The 21,637-nt window shown below is 33.9% G+C and overlaps 1 protein-coding gene across 1 annotated transcript in view; it reads right to left on the bottom strand.

Moving 5' to 3' along the window:
• LOC308340393 (sodium channel protein type 3 subunit alpha-like) overlaps nt 1-21,191 on the bottom strand; it is a gene marked incomplete at both ends in the record, with an annotated part of 80,330 nt that extends 59,139 nt beyond the window's left edge. Inside the window, 8 exon segments of the mRNA XM_080799559.1 lie at nt 4,307-4,370; nt 4,580-4,852; nt 5,866-5,957; nt 6,440-6,568; nt 10,805-10,885; nt 15,503-15,513; nt 15,515-15,634; nt 20,928-21,191. Of these exon segments, the coding sequence (XP_080655685.1) occupies nt 4,307-4,370; nt 4,580-4,852; nt 5,866-5,957; nt 6,440-6,568; nt 10,805-10,885; nt 15,503-15,513; nt 15,515-15,634; nt 20,928-21,191 (1,034 nt within the window).
• Nucleotides 21,192-21,637: the final 446 nt, after the last annotated feature.

The following is a 21,637-nucleotide window of genomic DNA, read 5'->3' as shown; positions in this document are numbered from 1 at the left end:
TCTGTAGAATTTTATAAAATAAAGCTTATATTTTAGAGTAATTTGAGATTTACAGAAAAATTACAAAGAGGGCCCAGAATAAATGTCCTGCTTCCATGCCCAGTTTCCTCTCTTGTTAATATATTATTATGGTACATTTCAGTCAATACTGATATATTATTATTAACCAAAGCCTGTACTTCATTCAGATTTCCTCAGTTTTTCCTTAATATCCTATTATGTTTCAAGATCCCATTCAGGATACTACATTACATTTAGTCACCATGTCACTTTAGGCTCCTCCTGATAAAGTTTTTCAGACTTTCCTCATTTTTGATTATCTTGATAGTTTTGAGGAATATTTTCAGGTATTTTGAAGAATGTCTTTCAATTGGGATTTGTCTGACATTTTTCTCATAATTAGATTGGGAATGGATTTGGGGGGAGGTAAAATACCATTATTGTCACATCATATCAACGGTACATAGGATGAATATGACTTATCACTGTTGATACTTTCATCACTTGATTGTAATGTTTGTCAGGTTTTTCCACTGTCCATTTACTCTTTCTTTTTTTTTTTTTCCATAGTGGATTCTTTGAAATAAAGTCACTATGTGCAGCCCACATATTAGGAATGGGGAGTTATGAGCCACCTTCTTAAGAGTAGAGCATGTACACAAATTACTTGGAATTCTTTTGGATGGGGGATTTGTCTATTATCTCTCATTTATTTATTTATCTATTTACTTATTCAATCATTTCTTTATATGAGTAGGTACTTAAGATATTCATTTCATACTTTGAATTCCAATTTAATTGTTTTATTTATTTTATTGCTTAAATTGTCCCAGTTTTGGCCATTGGGAGCTTTTCCATTGACTCCAGTATCTCTTTGATGTAACCCCATGGTTCTGTGTGTTTTGTTTTTGTTTGTTTTTTTTAACACTTTCTTACTCTGTGGTACTACAAGATGCTTAGACTCATCTTTTATATTTCCTGCTCTAGAATCAGTGATTTCTCCAACAAGTCCTTGTTCTTTTATTGGAGAACAGTATTAGAACCCAGGACAAGAGTGTGTGTGTGTATGTGTATACATATATATCTCCTTGCTTTGTCAGTTGAGGGCCTAGAAGCAATGACACTGCCTTAGCAATAAACAGCACCTAGATCCGGTTTCTAATAACAAGTATGTGCATATATGTATATGAATATGTGTATGTATATGTAAACATTTGTGCCTCTATTAAGCTAAACAGGAAGTCATACTGTCTCCAACCCTATTTCATTACCATGATACCATTCTAGACTCCCACCTTTGCTTATCTGTAACTTCTCAGTCCAAAAGTGGCTGGCTTCTATCATCTATCTACTATCTATATGCTTAATTGTTAAATACTAGCATACATACATAGTTGTTTCAGGTTTGTTAATCCATAGTAGCATGGGAAGAAAACTTTATCAACTAGAGTACAGTTGTGTTTGTTTGTGTTTGTTTGTTTGTTTTTTGCCTTTGCCTTATAGACTCCACTCATTTCCAAAGTTGTTTAGATCAACACTTATTCTCGTACTCCTTCAGTGAGGTTATCTTATACATTATAAATAATTTTTTATCCCTTTGTTACATTCTGTATTTCACCTGGGGATATTCCAACCATACAATCCTTTTTTTTTTTTTTTTTGCATACATTGCTAACTCTTTGTGCTGTTAAGTTCTATGAGTTGACAAATGCTTAATGCTCATCAATACGGAATCATACAGAAGTTTCTCCACCCTAAAGAATCCCCCATGCATCACCCAGTCAACCCCCTACCTTGAACCCTTGAAAAACACTGATTTTTTTAAATCATTTCTACTGTTTATTTTTTTCAGAATGTCGTGTAATTTGAATCAGACAAATATAGGTTCAGATGGGCTTCTTTTCTTTTCATGTATTAATATGTATTTAAGGTTCATCAATGTCTTTTTGTGGCTTCATAGCTTATTTTCTTTTTATCACTGAATAATATTTCATTGGATGAATACATCACCGTTATCCATTCACCTGTTGTGGGACATCTTGATTGTTTCCAGTTTCTTGTGATTATGAATACAACTGTTATAAATACTCACATGCATGTTCAAGTTAATTGGCTAAATATCTAGTAGGGAAATTGCTGGATCGTATGGTTAAACTGTATTAATTTTGCAAGAAACTGCCGAATTGTCTTCCAAAATGGTTGCACTATTTTGCATTCCCACCAGAATTGAATGAAAATTCTTGTTGTTCTGCATCCTCACCAGCAGTTGGTATTACTAGTTTCTTTGGATTTTAGCCATTCTAGTAGGTATGGAGTAGTAATTCATTGTTGTTTTAGTTTTCAATTCCCTAATGGCAAATGATGTTTGGCATCTTCATATATCCTAATTAGCTATCTGTATATATTCTTTTGTAGGGTGTCCAGATTTTTGCCTATTTTTAAATTGAGTTATTTGTTTTTTGTTGTTGTTGAGTTTTAAGAGTGCTTTGTATAGTTTGGATACAAGTCTTTTTTCAGATAAATGTTTTGCAAACATTTTCTCCCAACTATGGCTGGTTTTTTTTTCATTCCCTTTATAGTGTCTCTGCAGAACAGAAGTTTTTAACTTTACTTAAGTTCAGCTTATCAATTTTTTCTTTCCTGAATTGGGCTATTGGTGTTTAAAACTTATCACCAAATCTAAGCCATGTAGATTTTATTCTATACTTTCTTTAAAAAGTTTTATGGTTTTGCATTTTACATTTAGATCTATGGTTGATTTTGAGTTAGTTCTTGTGTAAGGTGTGAGATTTGTACCTAGGTTCATTTCTTTACATATGGATTTCCAATTGCTCCAGCACAATTTGTTCAAAAACTTCCTATCTCCACTGAATTGAATTTTCATCTGTCAAAAATTAGTTGATTACATTTGTGTAGGTCTACTTTTCTTGGGATGGGGTGTCTGTTCTCTTCCATTGATCTATTTATCTTCTCCTTCCCCAGTACCATACTGTCTTGATTACTGTATACTTGTAAGAATTCTTCAAATTGGGTAGATTTCTTTAGAATTTTATTTGATATTTAACAAGAGTAGCTATTAATTTTATCATGTAAATCACCTAACCCATACTAAGTACTTAATAAATAGAAGTGATTTTTATGGTTTAATAATGATAAAGTATGCATCTTCCAGCCTTATCCAAAATTTTGTCAGGCTTTTAGATTAACTATTAATAATAAAAAATAATACCTAAAATGGAATACACACTTATGGTGGACCAGGTGCTAAACCAAGTGCTTATGTGTATTAAGTAATTGGTCACCAGAACAACCCTAAGAGATAAATTACTTTTGACATTTTGGACATAAATAAACTCAGATAAAGAGCTCAGAATACACTTTTCTAAAGTCAGTTTGTAAATGGTGGAGTTAGGTATTTGAATCCAGATATATATGAACTCTAGAATTCTTGCTCTTATTCACTACATTCTCCTAACAAAGGTTAGGGAAAATATTAGGAAAACAATCCCCTCCTCCCCAACCCCAGACACCATCTCCAGGACGATATACATTTTCAATAATACTCCTGGATCTTTATGGCTACATGAGTTTCCCATTTTCTAGGATGACTCAAAATTCTTCTGTGTAAATTCTGTGGTTTAAGAGTCAACAACTATTGCTGTCCTTGGCTTCTAAAAAAATTAAACCCTGACCTAAAATCAATTTATTATACTCTTGGAAAAATATGTTAATTATGAGTGACCAGCAGGATGACTAAGACACTAAAGTGTCTCTTATTGTAGAATGTGACCAAAAAGAACTATTAGGCATGCAGATTCAGACCTACATGTGCCTTTGACATATATCTGTCCCTTGGCTTTTTTGCACATGGGGTTTTCATGCTATTTCAAGAATACCTAACTCTCTCAAAAACAGTTTCCTAAATGCTGAAGATCATGTTATATTTTGGATTTTTTCCAGCCACAGCAAAACTTATCATATCAGAACATATCCACATCAATCAAAATGTTCCCTGTATTTATTAAACAGCTCTCATGGGTTTACAAAAAAGACAGACTATGGGTCTTCACACTTTGGAGTAAAAATCAGGTACATCTTAACTATGGAATTCTGGAGAAAATGTCCTCACCCAGAGGGGTGATTTTAATGACCCTGAGTTTAGAACTAATAGCAGCCCTCTAACACAGAGAAGGTACTTACTAAGTAGGTAACATCACTATTACATATATGTAAGAATACCCTTGTATTTTTTCCCATTTGATTTTTCTCAGAGTGTTCCACATTTTTTAAAAATTGTGTTTCTTACCCTGCATCTGAGCCATTTCCACAGAGTAGAGGGTCTTTTTGTCCATCCAAAACATAAAAGTGACCTATAAATATAAAGAATAAACTATTTCATTTCTTATCTGTCCTACTGACATTAGGAATAAATGAGAGTTTGGCTATCTCAGTTATTTCCAAAGTGGATGACAGAATGAAGTGTATTTACAAAGATGGTTTCAAGCCCACAGCCTTAACTATTTATAGTTGAAAATTCATTCAGCAACACTAAGGTTAACGATGTAGCAATATTTCTTACTGTCATCTTCAATATAATCCTTCCAGTTAAATGTACTCATTGTTATATTAACAAATATCCCATTGGAATCCATTGTGCCATTAAAGTAGGATGTGGTGTTGGTTTCAAAAGCAGAATCGCTTGGGGGCCATTGCAAACATTTATTCCTCAGGTTGCCCATGAACAGCTGCAGACCAATTAGAGCAAACACGCTCAGACAGAACACAGTCAAGATCATGACGTCAGAAAGCTTCTTCACAGACTGGATTAGGGCCCCTACAATGGTCTTTAAACCTGAGGAGAGACAAAGTAGGTCATCCAAAGACGAGTGTCATAATCTGCAATGTCTTTTTAGTCACACACATTTTCTTTTCCCTTAAATGGCTGCTTGGCTATTTAGACACGAAAGCTTTATGGATAGCCAGATGGTTTGGGAGATGGATGAAAAGCAGATTTTATTTATGAATAGTATGCTTTCTGGAGATTTAAAATGGAAGTGTAAATATCTAGGCGGGAAGCTTTTTTGTGTGTGGTTTAATGTGTTGTCATGAACATCTAAAGAACTTGCAGTTATTTTTCATTTCAAATTGTGTTTCTTGAGGCATCTCCCTCCAACCCATTCTTTACACCAGCCTCCAAGTAGCAATAATTCAGAGGAGAAAAGAATTTTAAAGTATTAAATATCCTAAGCCATGCTGTTCAAGAATAATCTTTTCTCCTTTATAAAAGGAGATCTATTTTCAGAATAGATCTGCAGTGAATGGTAAAACCCAAGTAAGTTAGTAAAGGCATGGTAACAAAGCTTTTTCCATATTGTAGAAGAGAAAACTTGACATCATAAATGCAAAAAGAGAGAGAAAGCATGAGAGAGAGAGTGCACACATGTGCACAAAACTAGTATTTTTATAGACAACTCATGCAATTCTCTGTTAAACTCAAAGGCTGACTTTATAAATAAGCGTGTAATTTCTAAAATTTTAGGAACTGAACTGCTTTGAAACATCATTTGGCATTCTTGAAGTTGACAAACAAGAATAATAAACAAGTCTAATGATCTAAGTGTGATTTCAACCTAAATATTATTACAGTGTATTTAAAGTCAGCCCCAGTGTTTAACCTGTCTCTCACCTGGAATGACTGAAATTGTTTTCAGTGCTCGGAGAACTCTGAATGTTCTCAGTGCTGAGACATTGCCCAGGTCCACAAACTCTGTCACGTATCTGTAATAGGGAGTTCACACACAACACAATAATACACAAGAAAAGTTGGAGATACAAGGAGCCTATCTTCTTACACCAGTTTCTTACCTGGAATTACAGAAATAGTTTTCAGAGCTCTCAAGACTCTGAAAGTTCGAAGGGCTGAAACATTGCCTAGGCTTACAAATTCTGTTACATACCTGTAGAATTAAATCAGAGTTACTGATAGTTTTTGCAAAGTTTATACTAAATAAAGAATGAAATTTGGGCTTGGTGTATAGAGCCCCTTGAGTTTAACAAATGGACTTGCTACAGACCTCAGGGTGCCATATGCTGAAAGCTGCTTTTAAGAAATAAAATTTGTTGCCTTATTTCAATGAAATTTTCACTAATATGAACAAGTTTGTAAGAAATCAAAGTATAGTTGAGGTATCATGCTCAATGAATACTTCATTTTGATGAAATGGAAGACTATATGGCATGAAAGTAATTTTTTATTGCTTCTTTACCAGATAGATTTACCTTACTGTATGTATCGTAATGTGTATTCTCAAAATATATGAGGTATATAGTTAATTTGGCTAATAAGCAAACTCTGCATTTAAAATATGTCACGACCACTTGGTTTGTGCTACAACTGTTTTCATTCCTTTGAGCTTAACAACTTTTCAAAAATACTCACGCCATCACAATGACACTGAAATCCAGCCAGTTCCATGGATCACGAAGGAATGTAAAATCTTCTAAGCAAAACCCTCTTGCCAAGATTTTTATAAGTGACTCAAAGGTGTAGATTCCAGTGAATGTGTACCTAGGAAGAGCATCCAAATAAAAATTAACAGTTTCATTTGAGCTGTTAATACACATGGTTTCAAATATGGCAAATGTATCCTTTTGTGTTTTATTTATTTGCTAAAATCTTATTTCCTATTTCCATTTACAGAGACTTGACTAGTTTAATTAATTTTGTAAGCCTGAGTAAAGGGTTAAAGTGAAGAGATAGTATCTTCCCCAAAGAATCTGGTCTTGTTTAACTATTTAGACTAGAATAAAAATTTCATGTGTTTTATGGATAATGATCAAGCTAGGCCCTCTAGAGCAACACTGTTTGATTAAAATATAATACCAGCTAAATATGTAGTCTTCAAATTTTCAGTAACCAAACAAAAAAGTAAGGAAAAAGAGTTGAATTTAATTTTCATATCATATTTTATTTAAACCAACGTAGCTAAAATATTATTTCAACATAAGACTAACCAAATTTCAGGTTTCACAGGTGGCTAGTGTCTTCCTCATTAGACAATACAGCTCTATAGGTAAAAATTTCTTGGATTTATTTATTTATTTATAATAAAATACTCCATTCAATTTATTAATGATTAGAATTATTTTTAGGCATATTTCACATATCTAATCTAGAAAATATGCTTCCCCTTTTTATCTTTAAGAGTCAGGCTTACAGTTTTAAAACTGCTTCTCTCATATATATCTATACAAGGAAAATTATAATTTATTAGTATTTTATATATGTGCATTTACAAATTACCAAAGCACAGAGTGAAAGCAAATTTCTGATTCTTACCTGCATCAGCTACCATTTCTATACAATTGAGCCAAATCATTTAAACATGCTCACATTCAAATTTCAGACTCCAAAATGGTGAAAGGTTTTTCCATTTACTCTTTGATATATAGTACATTTTTAGCCCTCTCTCCTTCGAGTGTTGACAATATTCTCTATTTCTTCCAAAAACAGTTGAGAAAGAGTACTTGTTTTTCAACATTGTGTTCTTTTAAAAAGTGCTATTTATGATTATCCTTCAGATTATTTCACCCCAGCCACAAAGATTTGATTTACTCTTATTAAAATTAATTGTATTTCCCACCTATTACTATTTTATATGTGAATAAAGTTAGGAGAGTTATTTCTGCATTGTTTTCTGCAGAAATTTCTCTCAGATGAGGGAACAAAGAAATAAGAGGAAAATCTATGTAGAAATCTTCACATCAGGTTTTCCTAAGAACACCCTCCTCCTTTTTAAAATAAGTCAGTTGATTTTTGAGGAATAAATTTAATTGCTATTTTTACTTATTATGAAGTAGCTGACCTCTTTAGAAAAAGATATAATTTACAATGCCAAGTTTATATTTACTTGTGTTTTAGTTTAGACCTTTGCACATTACACATAATCACCATGACATTTCCTTTCAGAGAGAGCTACCTTGTGAAAAGCCATAAGAGACAGCTCAATGTATGTTTTATTTGTCACATTAATGGTTAATGCCCTATGGTCTATGCTTAGGCACTTCTAAGTTATCTAATATTAAAGTTCCTACCCCTATCCCTGTTTTTGTTGATGCCTATCCAAGGAAGAGTGTCCTGGAGCTTAACATGTGAGACAGAGCTTTGCCCAGAACAGGTGTTCAGAAGTGCCTATTAGCAAACTAGATTGAACATGTAAGTGAGAATCGAGGGGACCTTGATCTTTCTTAGCTCTGCCTCACTAGGCTTCTGATCATACTGTTGATTCTGTCCATGTCACCCAGTTTTTTTTTTTTCCTGTAGTTATGATGTCTGTAGATCTGTGCCTGCCTTTCATAACATGACCCTCACTATACCATATGGTCCTCAGCCTATTCTGTGCGTATCACCTCTTTGTACCAGGACTGTTTATGCTGTCAGTGACGTGTTTTCATGTCATAACTGATTTCTATTTTCTTTGCACTCTTGTTTATTTGGTTTGGCTTACAGGCTATAACCACTAATTTTGGTTGTTTTCCTGCTACTTTGCTGTCAGGTGATAAATGATCCCGATAATTGTGCAGTTTTCCCACCGAATGAAGTCAAAACCTTTTGTATGCATAAGACCATTTTCATAATGGATATAGTTATCTCTAAAAATGACCTTAAAAAGAGAAACCTGAGGGACATGGTTGGCTCAGTCGCTTAAGCACCTAACTCTTGATTTCTGTTCATGAGACCATGAGATTAAGCCCACATTGGGCTCTGTGCTGGATGTGGACCCTGCTTAAGATTCTCTCCCTTTCCCTTGACCCCGCCCTTTTGCCGCCCCCAAGAAAGAAAAGAGAGAGATGTGCATATTTAAGTAATAATATTCAAATGTCCTCTTTACCTATCTTTTAATAATGTTATACAAATAAATGTGATTTGTACGTGTTTAAATGTTTCAGTAATTTCTTCTAGGAAGAGTACATACAGAATGGTTTTATATAGGTATGTCCATTTGTTAATCCACAAATTATAAATGATAACAAAGAATTCTGTTAAATTGCTTACTTCAGCATAAGAACTGGATTCTCTACTAAAATTATTTCTAAGGAGCATTTCCAAGCTACTATAAAAAAAAAATCTTTAATGTGTTAAACTGACAAATTATGGCTTAGAATAGTGCATTAAATCCCCAATAGAAGTCTATAAAAATATATAGAAGTGGCCATATTTGTTGTAATAACTTATCTACTATTAGATATTACTTTTAAAAAATATAACAATAAAAAGAACATACTAAAACCTTTTTCACCAAATGTTATCATTGCATTATATAATACATAAATAACCTACATAACCTAAACACCTTCTGTTTCACTAAATAATATGTTTCTCTGTCATGAATAATCTCACATGTGAAAGATAACTTAGGAAATAATGCTGTTATAATGCAGAAATTATGTTAGTTAATGCAAAAATTTCCTCAGCACATTGATGTTTTGAATCAATTAGTGGCATTTTTATCCTTACACTTAAATAAAACATCTTTATCATTAAAGGGAGACCTAAGTACTAATGCAGAAAATTGACATATAAGAGCCTTCTTTAGTGGAAGTCGGGGCTAGTTTAATGCTCAAGAAATATTGTGCTTAGACCTTTTCCTTAGTATTAAAATAATACATCAAATATTTTAGTTTGATGATATGATAGAAATGTCCCCAGGTCTTTGTCTTAAGGCAGAAAGGCCACAACCTGGTTGTGAGACTGCAAAGGAGTTTCTGGCTGTGATTTTAAGTACAAATGTCTATAGAGCTTTAACTTGGCCACTATTTTTATTGGGATTGTTATGGTTTTTATTAGTGTTTTAATTACAAAGTTTCCTAAGTTTTGAGTGATATGCTCTAAATCATGTTTTCCCCTTAAGCCCTATTATTTTTTGAGCTATGATTTTGTAGAGATGTTTTATTTCTTTTATGGAACACATCTATGGTGTTTTAGCACACATGCTGTGTCTGAATAAACTACATATCTAAGTATAACTAAATATCTAAGTTACTTAAACACCTAAATGTATTTTCCCAACTATAATGATATAACATATAACCAAAATACCTACTATAATAATATTATGCTAAACACCTAAATCTGTTTTATGAGAATATAACAATAATAGTAATATACCAGAATAAAATCATTTTATTCATCATATTACTCAAATGGCATTGTTGTTGTTTCTTTTAAAGATTTATTTATTTATTTGAGAGAGAGAGAATCCACAAGCAGACATCCTGCTGAGTGCAGAGCTTGATGTGGGGCTCTGCATAGGCTCCTTGGGATCATGACTTGGGCTGAAATCAAGAGCTGGGTGCTTAACCCACTAAGCCACCCAGGTGCCCAAAATGGTCATTTTTTTAAAAAAATCTAAAAGGCATACCTATTATTGAATTTTAACTTTAACTTTAAATTTAAACAGCATTATTTCCTAAATTTTAACTTTAAATTTTAACTTTAAATTTAAACTTTAATGCTAAATTTAATTTTAACTTTAATAGTTTACCAGCTAGTGTATTTACTCTTTACAACCTTTCTTAAACAGATACTGTCATGCATTTTTTGGAAAGAATACTTACCTCATAGAAGAGAAGCTCCCCCAAAGAACTTCCCTTATATTCTTTCATGTTATGGAAATAACTGTTTCTTAGAAGTTTTTAGCCTGACTCCAGAAACGTGTAAAACTTAAGTCAGACCATAACCATAAGGCAAATGCTAAGTAATTTGAATGTGCATTTCTCATTCGAAGAAGTCATTCCTACTTACTCTACATTCTTCGTCCAGTCTGGAGGGTTACTCAAGGTCATAAATACACAGTTGGTCAAAATAGTGCACATGATAAGCATGCTGAATAAAGTAGATTATAGTTAAGGAATAAATGCTAGTATATTATCAAGACCATTTACAAACAACCCAATACCAAAAAAAATTGTCAAAGTTACCTGTGAAATATGTCTTATTTGTTTTAAAACAATGGCAAACATAATAAGAAACTTCAGAGCCTGTCATACATCCTTGGTCTACTCTTTTTCATTTTACATGAAATGTAAAACTTCACAGAACTGAATTTAATGGAAAGAGATCTCTGTTTTAAGCAATGGGAATTTTGCATTCCAATCAGTTATGTGAAATAGCACTGCAAGGAGAAATGACCATTCTTTAGTAAATTCACAATATAAGTGTAAAATAAAAGTGTAAAAAGTATAAATGTTATTATATCGGAAGTACAACTTCCGATATAATTTAAAATCACCACTGACTGATAAAACATTAATGAATGCAATATGAAAACCCTGAGAAAGAATAGCCCAGTATATTCAAGGATTACATTGACTGAGAATTGTACTGTAATCAGGTACTTTTAATAATCTTATTGTGATGTGACTCATTCTTTCAGTGTTTTTATAAGAGTAAAGGAAGAGAGAATTTTTTTGCTGATAAGTTAATATTGTTTTCTAACTTTTTATTTTCACTTTAGACTGTGGGAGAACTTAATGGACCATCTAGATATCCTTCTGTATCTAGTCCACACCATTCCTAAACAGATGGGTGCTGTTTTGAAAACTTCCTGAGAATTAGCTGTAAGTAATTTCTATTAGGATCTCAATCAGACTTCACTCTAAGGAAGACTATAGTTATTTTGGGGGTAAATCTTTAATTTAAAAATATAAATGCATGCTAATATCAAACCATAGAATGAAAAGGATTCAAATGAAAAAGTTTGGTCCTATTTACCCTATCTCTAGGTTAACCAGTCTTTTATCTCTCTTTTAGTTTTTTTTTTTAATAAGGCTATTTTGAATTTATCTATATAAAATTCCCATTCTTGATTAAAGACCTAAATGTGAGACAGGAAACCATTAAAATCTAGAGGAGAACAGAGGCAGTAGTCTCCTTGACACCAGCCATAGCAACTTCTTACTAGATATGTCTCCTGAAGCAAGGGAAACAAAAGCAATAATAAACTATTGGGACTTCATCAAAATGAAAAGCTTCTGCACAGCAAAAGAAGCAGTCAACAAAACAAAGAGGCAACCCACGGAATGGGAGAAGATATTTGCAAATGACAGTACAGACAAAAGATTGATATCCAGGATCTATAAAGAACTCCTCAAACTCAACACACAAAACAGACAACCATATTAAAAAATGGGCAGAAGATATGAACAGACACTTCTCCAATGAAGACATACAAATGGCTACCAGACACATGAAAAAATGTTCATCATCACTAGCCATCAGGGAGATTCAAATCAAAACCACATTGAGATACCACCTTACACCAGTTAGAATGGCCAAAATTAGCAAGACAGGAAACAACGTGTGTTGGAGAGGATGTGGAGAAAGGGGAACCCTCTTACACTGTTGGTGGGAATGCAAACTGGTGCAGCCACTTTGGAGAACAGTGTGGAGATTCCTCAGGAAATTAAAAATAGAGCTTCCCTATGACCCTGCAATTGCACTACTGGGTATTTACCCCAAAGATACAGATGTAGTGAAAAGAAGGGCCATCTGTACTCCAATGTTTATAGCAGCAATGGCCACGGTCACCAAACTGTGGAAAGAACCAAGATGCCCTTCAACGGATGAATGGATAAGGAAGATGTGGTCCATATACACTATGGAGTATTATGCCTCCATCGGAAAGGACGAATACCCAACTTTTGTAGCAACATGGACAGGACTGGAAGAGATTATGCTGAGTGAAATAAGTCAAACAGAGAGAGTCAAGTATCATATGGTTTCACTTATTTGTGGAGCATAACAAATAACATGGAGGACATGGGGAAATGGAGAGGAGAAGGGAGTTGAGGGAAATTGGAAGGGGAGGTGAACCATGAGAGACTACGGACTCTGAAAAACAACCTGAGGGTTTTGAAGGGGTGGGGGGTGGGAGGTTGGGGGAACCAGGTGGTGGGTATTAGGGAGGGCACAGATTGCATGGAGCACTGGGTGTGGTGAAAAAACAATGAATACTGTTACACTGAAAATAAATAAAAATTTTAATTTAAAAAAAAAAAGAAAAGCTTCTGCACAGCAAAGGAAATAGTCAACAAAACTAAAAGGCAGCCTACAGAATGGGAGATTATTTGCAAATGACATATCTGATAAAGAATTAGTATCTAAAATATATAAAGAACTTATAAAACTCAACACCCAAAAAGCAAATAATGTAATTAAAAAATGGGCAGAAGATATGAATAGACTTTTTCCAAAGAAGATATACAGGTGGCCAACAGACGCATGAAAAGATGTTTGACATCACTCATCATCAAGGAAATACAAATCAAAACTATAATGAGATATCACCTCACACCTGTCAGAATGGCTAAAATTAACAACACAAGAAACAACAGTTGTTGGTGAGGATGTAGAAAAAAGGGACCCTCTTATACTCTTGATGAGAATGCAAACTGGTGCAGCTACTCTGGAAAACAGTATGGAGGTTCCTTAGAAAGTTACAAATAGAACTACCCTATGACCCAGCAATTGCTCTACTAGGCATTTACCCAAAGGATTAAAAAAAAATACTGATTCAAAGGGGCACACACACCCTGATGTTTATAGTAGCATTCTCAACAATAAACAACTTATGGAAAGAGCCCAAATGTCTATCAGCTGATGAATGGATAAAGAAGATGTGGTATGTGTACACACACACACACACACACACACACACACACACAATGGAATATTAGCCATCAAAAAGAAAGAAATCTTGCCATTTGCAATGACGTGGATGGAACTAGAGTGTATTGTGCTAACCAAAATAAGTCAGTCAGAGAAAGACAAATACCATATGATTTCACTCATATGTGGAACTTAAGAAACAAAAGAGATGAACATAGGGGAGGGGGGAAAAAGAGGGAAAAAAAACCATAAGAGACTCTTAACTATAGGATTGATGGAGGGGAGGTGCGTGGGGAATGGGCTAGATGGATGATGGGTTTTAAGGAGGGCATTTGTGTTGAGCATTGGAGCTTTGTGTAAGTGATGAATCACTGAATTCCCCTGAAACCAGTATTACACTATATGTTGACTAACTAGAATTTAAATAAAAATTTGAAAAAGGAAAAAAAATGATAACATCTCACAAGAAACAATTGATGTTGGCAAGGATGTAGAGAAAGAGGAACGCTTTTACACTGTTGGTAGGAATGCAAACATACAGCTGCTCTGAAAGACAATATAGAGGCTCCTCAAAAAGTTAAAAATAGAACTACCCTACAATCCAGCAATTGTACTACTAGGCACTTGTCCAAAGAATACAAAAATACTAATTCAAAGGGATGCATGCACCCCAGTGTTTATAACAGCATTATCTACAATAGTCAAATTATGGAAAGAGCCCAAATGTCCATCAACTGAGGAATGAATAAAGATGTGGTGTGTATACACACACACACACACACACACACACACACACACACACACACCCCAATATTACTCAGCCATAAAAAAGATTGAAATCTTGCCATTTGCAACAACATGGATGGAGCTAGAGGATATAATGCTAATTGAATCAAGTCAATCAGAGAAGAACAAATACCATATGATTTCACTCATATGTGGAATTTAAGAAACAAAACCAACGATCATAGGAGGAAAAAGAGGCAAACCAAGAAACAGACTCTTATCTACAGAGAACAAACTGATGGTTACCAGAGGGAAGGTGAGTGGGGGGTGGGTTAAATAGATGATGGGAATTAAGGAGTGCACTAGTGATGAGCACTGGGTATTGTATGGAAGTGTTGAATCACTAAATGGTACACTTGATACTAATATTACACTATATGTTAAACTAACAGGAATTTAAATAAAAACTTAAAAAAAATAAAAAATGTCCATTCTTAAACACAGCCTCTGAATACCTTTCTATTTTATCATTAACTATTGGATAATTTGTTGAAATCCACACTTATTCTGTTCTTGTTTGATGGTTTCTCACTATCATTGTAAGTAGTCTTAAGTTCAGTGATTTTTAAATATATATTAGATATTTAGGCACATATATAGTTTAATAAATATTTAGTAAAGGAAGGATGGACAGATCCACGTGCTGAAGATACAGAACCAATTAAGGCATAAAAGTAAGAACATTTGGTAATATGGATAATAATACTAACCACAATAGACTATGTTTCTTTAGCAATGATTATGTGTGGTCTGGAGGATAATAAAAGTGTGAAGTAGATTTGCTGTAGTTCCTTCTACACAGTGTGTTTCATTTACACATTCACTAACATAGTTCATTTTTACTTCTAGGATCATAATAGTCATTCTATACTAATATTTTAATATATGGCAGAAAAATCAATGAGAACAGATTAAATAACAATGTCACAATTAATCTTAAAGAAATTATATATAATATATAACACAATATATGTAAAATATAAATATATAAAAATATGTATAAAAGAATGACATTTTCTATAAAATCAAGTATCAGCATTCAATCACATGAAAAGGATATGAATGTACCAAAATCTTAATAGCAATTTTCCTAACAGGGTTTAGCGGAGTTAAAATATACAAGGCAGAGGTGGCACTGAATCGGAAAATTGCCTTCCCTTTATTCAATACTATAAAAGTCTGAAAAAGAAAATATGAAAAAATTACTAGATTAGACATGTGGCTTACTTGAAGAGCTTAAACAGATGAAGAACTTTTTACCTGATTTGTTTGTTCAAACTTGTTTGTTTAAACAAATTGATATATTGTAACTATAAACGTTAGATGTTTCTCCCCTGACTTAACATAGTAAACATATGATTTACTATTATCTAATTTGTCTCTAGAGTTCCAACTTTCTGATACAAACTGATGATCCTACACAAAAATTTTTTATCAAATTGTAACTTTACAGACTCCAATTTTATTTAAAGCTTACCATCTGTCTCCAATTTTGGTTAACTTTTTCAGATTATTCTGTACATATTGCTATAAAAATAATCTTTTTTATTTTAATTACTTCAAGTCTTTGAACTCTAAAGTTTATGAATCCTCTCTATTTTCCCTATGGTAGTTGTCCTACTTTAAAATGTTCAAACAGGCTGAATAACCTGGTTTTGCTGATTCTGTAGATCTGCTGGTAAGACTGAGAAGGGAAAGCTGCATTGAGAATTAGGCTTCAATATATCATTTCAAAGGGCATTCTGTAGCTAAAATTCTATGACCTGAACCCTGTAACCATCAATTTAGCATTTAAGCCATATTACTCGGTGATTACCTACCACATCTCTCTAGGATCAACTTTTAGTTTTTCCCACTAAGCTGTCTCTGCTCCAACAAATTGGCTGTCCGCCTGTTAATTTAACTCACAACCTGTCAGCTTTGCCCTCTGATTCTGAAAATGTGTCATAAAATCCTAGAAGAAGGAGGTACCTGAGAGGTCATCTAATATAAACTCCCCCCCATTTCAGGTCCATAACAGGCCTGACAATGAGGTCCTACCAACTATTTAATCAAAGTTCTTAGTCCTCTCTGTATATTTGAATCTCTTGAGGTGATTTTAAATTTGCCAATATTTGGGTCGCACACAAAACCAATTGAGTCAGAATTTTTGGAGGATGGGCATAGACATGGGTATTGTTTTAAAAAATTTCCTCTGGTAATTTTAATATGTAGCCAGGTTTGAAAAGCCCTACTTTCAAAAATGTCCTCAGTTATCAAAATCACCTCCTCCATCATGTCTTTCCAGATAAATCACTGCCTTCTAATCACTTCTAATTGTTTCCCTTTACCAGTAAGTTTTAGTATATTAATTTGCACACGTTGGCATGTTGCTTTTAATTACAGTCAAGTAGCAATTTACATGTAGGGTTCATTCCACTGAGGACTAGGTTAGAAGTTGTTAGAAACTACTGAGCATAAAAGCCTTAATCTACTTTTTCTCCATTTTTCCCCCACAGTACTTAATAGTGTGGTTTGTAAATAAACACTTGTTTTAATTAAGTGCAGGCTTACCTTTAAGATGCCATTTACCTATAAGACATCAGTACATCCATTTGCTTAATAATATGTTTTTACTCTTAAACTACGGTCTGTATCCCACACAGTCATGTTCATTGACAACATGGTAGTGTTTGAATAGGTAGACAGAAATACTTGTATTTTGAGTATAAAGGAGAGAGAAAACAATTTCTCCATACATTGCCCTTTTGTATTCAAGACCATGGAGCCAAACATTACCTAACCAACCATTTTCCATGAATAGCAATCTATAAATTTGAACAATTCTACAAGGAGGGCAAGTAAACTTTTTTACTAGCATTGAGATCATCCATAAGGGATTTTGGATATTGGGAAAACTGCCCTGGAAGCACAAATGCATTAAAGGACTTTCTTGAATTCACAGGATTAGATCATTTAATATTACAAACAATCTAGATACATTTAGGCATTCAATGATGTAAACTTCACAATAATTAAAAATGCGTTTACTCATTCTTTTGTGAGGCAGTTTCCCTGAAAAAGCAGTTACCACTTTTAACGTTAGGAGAGGAATTTATTTTGAAAAATCTCCAAAAACAGAGTGACAGGAATGAAATGTCCCTTTAAACATGAAATCCTCTGCTCTCCCGAAAGATTAGCCTTAGCCTTCATGGAACTAATGGGATTAAAAATGACATGCCAAGGGCATCTTCATTGAATTTGCAGGTTCGGGAACAGAATTAAGAATTCTTAATTAATTAACAGAATTAAGAACACAATTTCAAGTTTATTTCTGGTGAACACCACCTAACACAAAACTTTGAGTTCTGAGAAATGAGGAATAAAATACTAATATCCTGTATAGTGAAATAATTATAAGGAAGACACTTGAAATTTGGGACTCTGAGGTTATTGAGAGATGTGCATAAAATGAAAATTACTGGAGAGAGTGACAGATAATTGGAGGAGGGATAAATAGTGTCAAGTCCAAAATCTGGTCTTCAAGTAATGATAAATAATGATGTGACTTAAAAAAATTATTACATATTAGTACTAAGGTTATGAATGTTATAGTGTAAGTATGTCAAACTAGTTGTTCACTCTGGAATGCTGCTTGCTTTTTCCCAGATGAATATACATCTTACATGTTCACTAAAATGTTTACTACTTGAGGCAAGAGTAAGCTTTATATCTCCGAATAGGACCATATCAAATAGAGAATTCAAAATGGCATACAACCAATTTTTTAACGTTTTCTTTCATTTTATTAATAAATGCCATATATAGTTTTGCTTAGTGCTTAAGAGTTCTGATTGCCTGGCTTCAATCCCTGAATTCACCACTTATGGAGTGTGACTTGGGCAAGTTACTTAACCTCTCTGGGCTTGACATCCCATGTGTAAAATGAGGCTAATATAGTTCTGTTTGACTGGTTCTTGGAATATTAAATGAATTATGACACTTAAAGCACTGAAACAGTGCCCAACAAAGTAGGAGCACAACAAACTTTAGCTTCTTATGATTATCAGCGTCACTATTCTTCAGTTGTTACCTGGTCAATTTAAACATCATTGAAATGCATTGTTAGGTGGCTCATCTGATTATCTGATTAAATTAGGTATGTAAAATATATCATAATTAATGGCAGCAAACTGTTACATAATGCTTTACAGTTTTGAAGTGCCTTTTACCTGCGTTATTCAAATAATTAACATAAACTTCATACCATGTTTTTAAATTCCAGAACTTTTCTATTAGCTTCTTATGTTAGCTCCTTCAATCCTAACAATCACAAACTACCTTTTTCTTCAATAGTACCTCAGTCTTCATTTTTATGGATACTTCATAAAGAAAGGCAGTGTGCCAACAGTAAAAAGTGAATAGTCTAGATGTCTCGCAAGATGGACCATGGCCACTAGGAATAAATCAAGGTCCAAGTCTGGTTCTCAGACAGGAAGGCCATAAAAACTGACTTTGTTAGCATACACAGAACAATTCTGTTTCTTAGCAGCGGACTCACAGTAACCAAGCCTGAAAGCCTCACATACAAAATCAGAATGCCAATCTACTTATTTACAATGAGATGTATTACTGTCACGTGGACTGAAATAATTGCAGTGGCATAACCAGCATTTTCTTTCCTTTCAAGCAGATCTGTGGGAAGACAAATTATAATAAGAAGGTTCTTTGCAGAGGGTGGAGTCCAAACAAGCCGACTTAATCAAATGCTGCACAGTGTTTAATGACACCTCTGTTAGGTAGCCCGGTGTAGCTCGTCTACAATGAAATAGCCTTGATTTGGAGAGGAAAATGCTTTCAGGGCTACTCTAAAGACCTGTTTCCTTTGGAAAATGCCAGTGTTTGTCTTTGTTATTCTCCCCACCCCTTAATCTTACCAATTTCCTTTCTTAAGGATACTTCCTTTCTTTTAGTAGCTAATACTTCTAAGCATGTCAGAGTGAGCATACCCCTGTCTCTTAAAGACATCTTTGCAAATATATACTTTGAATCAGTAATTTTAAGGAGAATTTTATTCTAGTTTCTGGGGGGAGGTCTCACTGTCATCATCATGTGTAACAGTAACAGTAACTAAATTTCAAATTTTCAAATTTTTCCTTATCACTTCTATAGTAGAGTACTGGAACAAATGACTTTCAAAAATATGGGAATCAGTATTAAATGCCACTTTCATGAAACTAGTTTCAAAGGGAAAAGAAAGGGCGTGTTTAACTATTTAAATTGATTTTATGACTTACAGAAAGCATTTTAGAGCTTGCTCCTCCAAGTGTGACCCGTGTATTATATAGCGGAAGGAGTCTCACTCGAGGACTTGTTAGAGATGCAGGATCTCTGGCCCCACAGACCTCTGGAATCTGAATCTGTATCTTAACAAGATCCTCAGATGATGTGTATACACATGCAAGTTTGAGAAGCCCTCCTTGAGGGCAGTAGGGCTAGTTCCACCTTTGGATGGTTAAGTGTCAGGTTCTTTACCCATCACTGAACTTATAAGATTTAATCACATACTGCTTAGAGAATGCAATTTCCTTAGCTCTTCTTTCTAAAAGGACTGGCTCTGATTAATAAAGGCATTCAGTATCTTCTTTAAACCACAAACCACCAATTCATGGTGATATTTATTTATCTCTAGTTTCTGTATAGACCTGTTTTTATGCTTATGAATATGTAATATAAATTGTGTGTTATAAAATGCCAAAATATCCAATTAGATGATGCAGTATCTATCATCCATTAAGAAAAAAAATGTTTGCTATAAAACTCTGCACAGCTGGTTTAACTTCAAAAACTAGTTAATTCTGACAGAATTATATTGTTATTACAGCATTAGGAAGGCATAGTCATAACTTGATTCAAATCATATGTAGATAGAGAAAACTTGAGGGGTTTTTGTGTTTTGTTCTTGACATTTTTTTCGCTGAGTGATGTTTTAACAATAAGTAGGTGTGACTGTGCTTGTCAATGTATTATCTTCTTATAGGAGGATGCTAAGTAAGATTATTACCCTCTAGAATACAAATCTCTTGTGAGCAAACTTCAAGACAATTAAGAACTAAAAAATAAGAAGTACATATGCCCATAACTCCTCTTTTACATGGCTCTTCTTCTGTTGTCTACCATGTGCTGAAATATGTCAGTGATAACAGATATTTTGCTTTGTAGGTGTCAATTTTAATTTTGACTATTTCAGTTACTGTGAAATTACAGAAAGTATTCGTTTATCTCTCATATCTCTTCACTGTAGCCAAATCTTGACTTTGGCTACTGTGCTTAAAAGTAAGTGGAAATAAAAAGTACAAAGTCTTTAACAGTAGAAAACTTACGATGCAGTATGTATATGAGCCAGAGAAAAGTATATTAACATTAATGTTTAATTAAAGACTTAAATTTGGAAATATAACTTAACTTTTGAAAGTATAAAATCAACACTCACTTTCTTATTGATATAGTACGGGTCCAGGTCCTCCAAGGGCTCTGACACCATCTCTGGAGGAATGTCTCCGTAAATAAATGGAAGGTTCTTCCCAGCTTCCAAGTCACTATTTGGCTTTGGTTTGTTCTCATCATCATTGTCTTGTTCTCTCTTGGGCTTTTTGGCTTTCTCTTCTGCGGCACGTTTTTCGATAGCAGCAAGAGATTCTCTAGTAAAAAGGCGGAAGCTTTCAGGCCCCGGGGGTACCAGCAGTGCCTGTGCCATCTTTTCATCCTGCACATTTAATTACGTTTAGCTTCTTGCATAAGAATTGCCTACCAAGGGAAAAAAAAATGCATGAGAGATAGGAAAGCAAGTGAGTGAGAGGGATTAAGAAAATCAGCCAAGATGTCATTTAATGTTTCTTCTAGTAATTTCTTTGGTAGTATATTAATAAATGAATATTTATTTTTGGTGGGGAAAAACTTCTCTTCTTCAATGCATAGACTTCTTTTCTTTCTCAGTGCGCAGTATAAACATTTTACAATGTTCCTTTGGGGATTCTTCTGGTAACTTTTTAAAAGTATAAACTTCTTAGTGCTGCACTACAAATTTTAACCTGGAAGCATCATTATCCAGTCTAATGTTCAATAAACTAGTTTTATAAGTCTATCAAAGTCTGGCCTGAGACCTTTGAGCCAAAATATATTATAGTATACTTTGGTAAAAAG

This window comes from Martes martes, assembly GCF_963455335.1.
Source record: "Martes martes genome assembly, chromosome: 3".
NCBI lineage: Eukaryota > Metazoa > Chordata > Mammalia > Carnivora > Mustelidae > Martes > Martes martes.
Note: the sequence above shows the minus strand (reverse complement) of the source record. Positions and strands in the feature narration are given on the sequence as shown.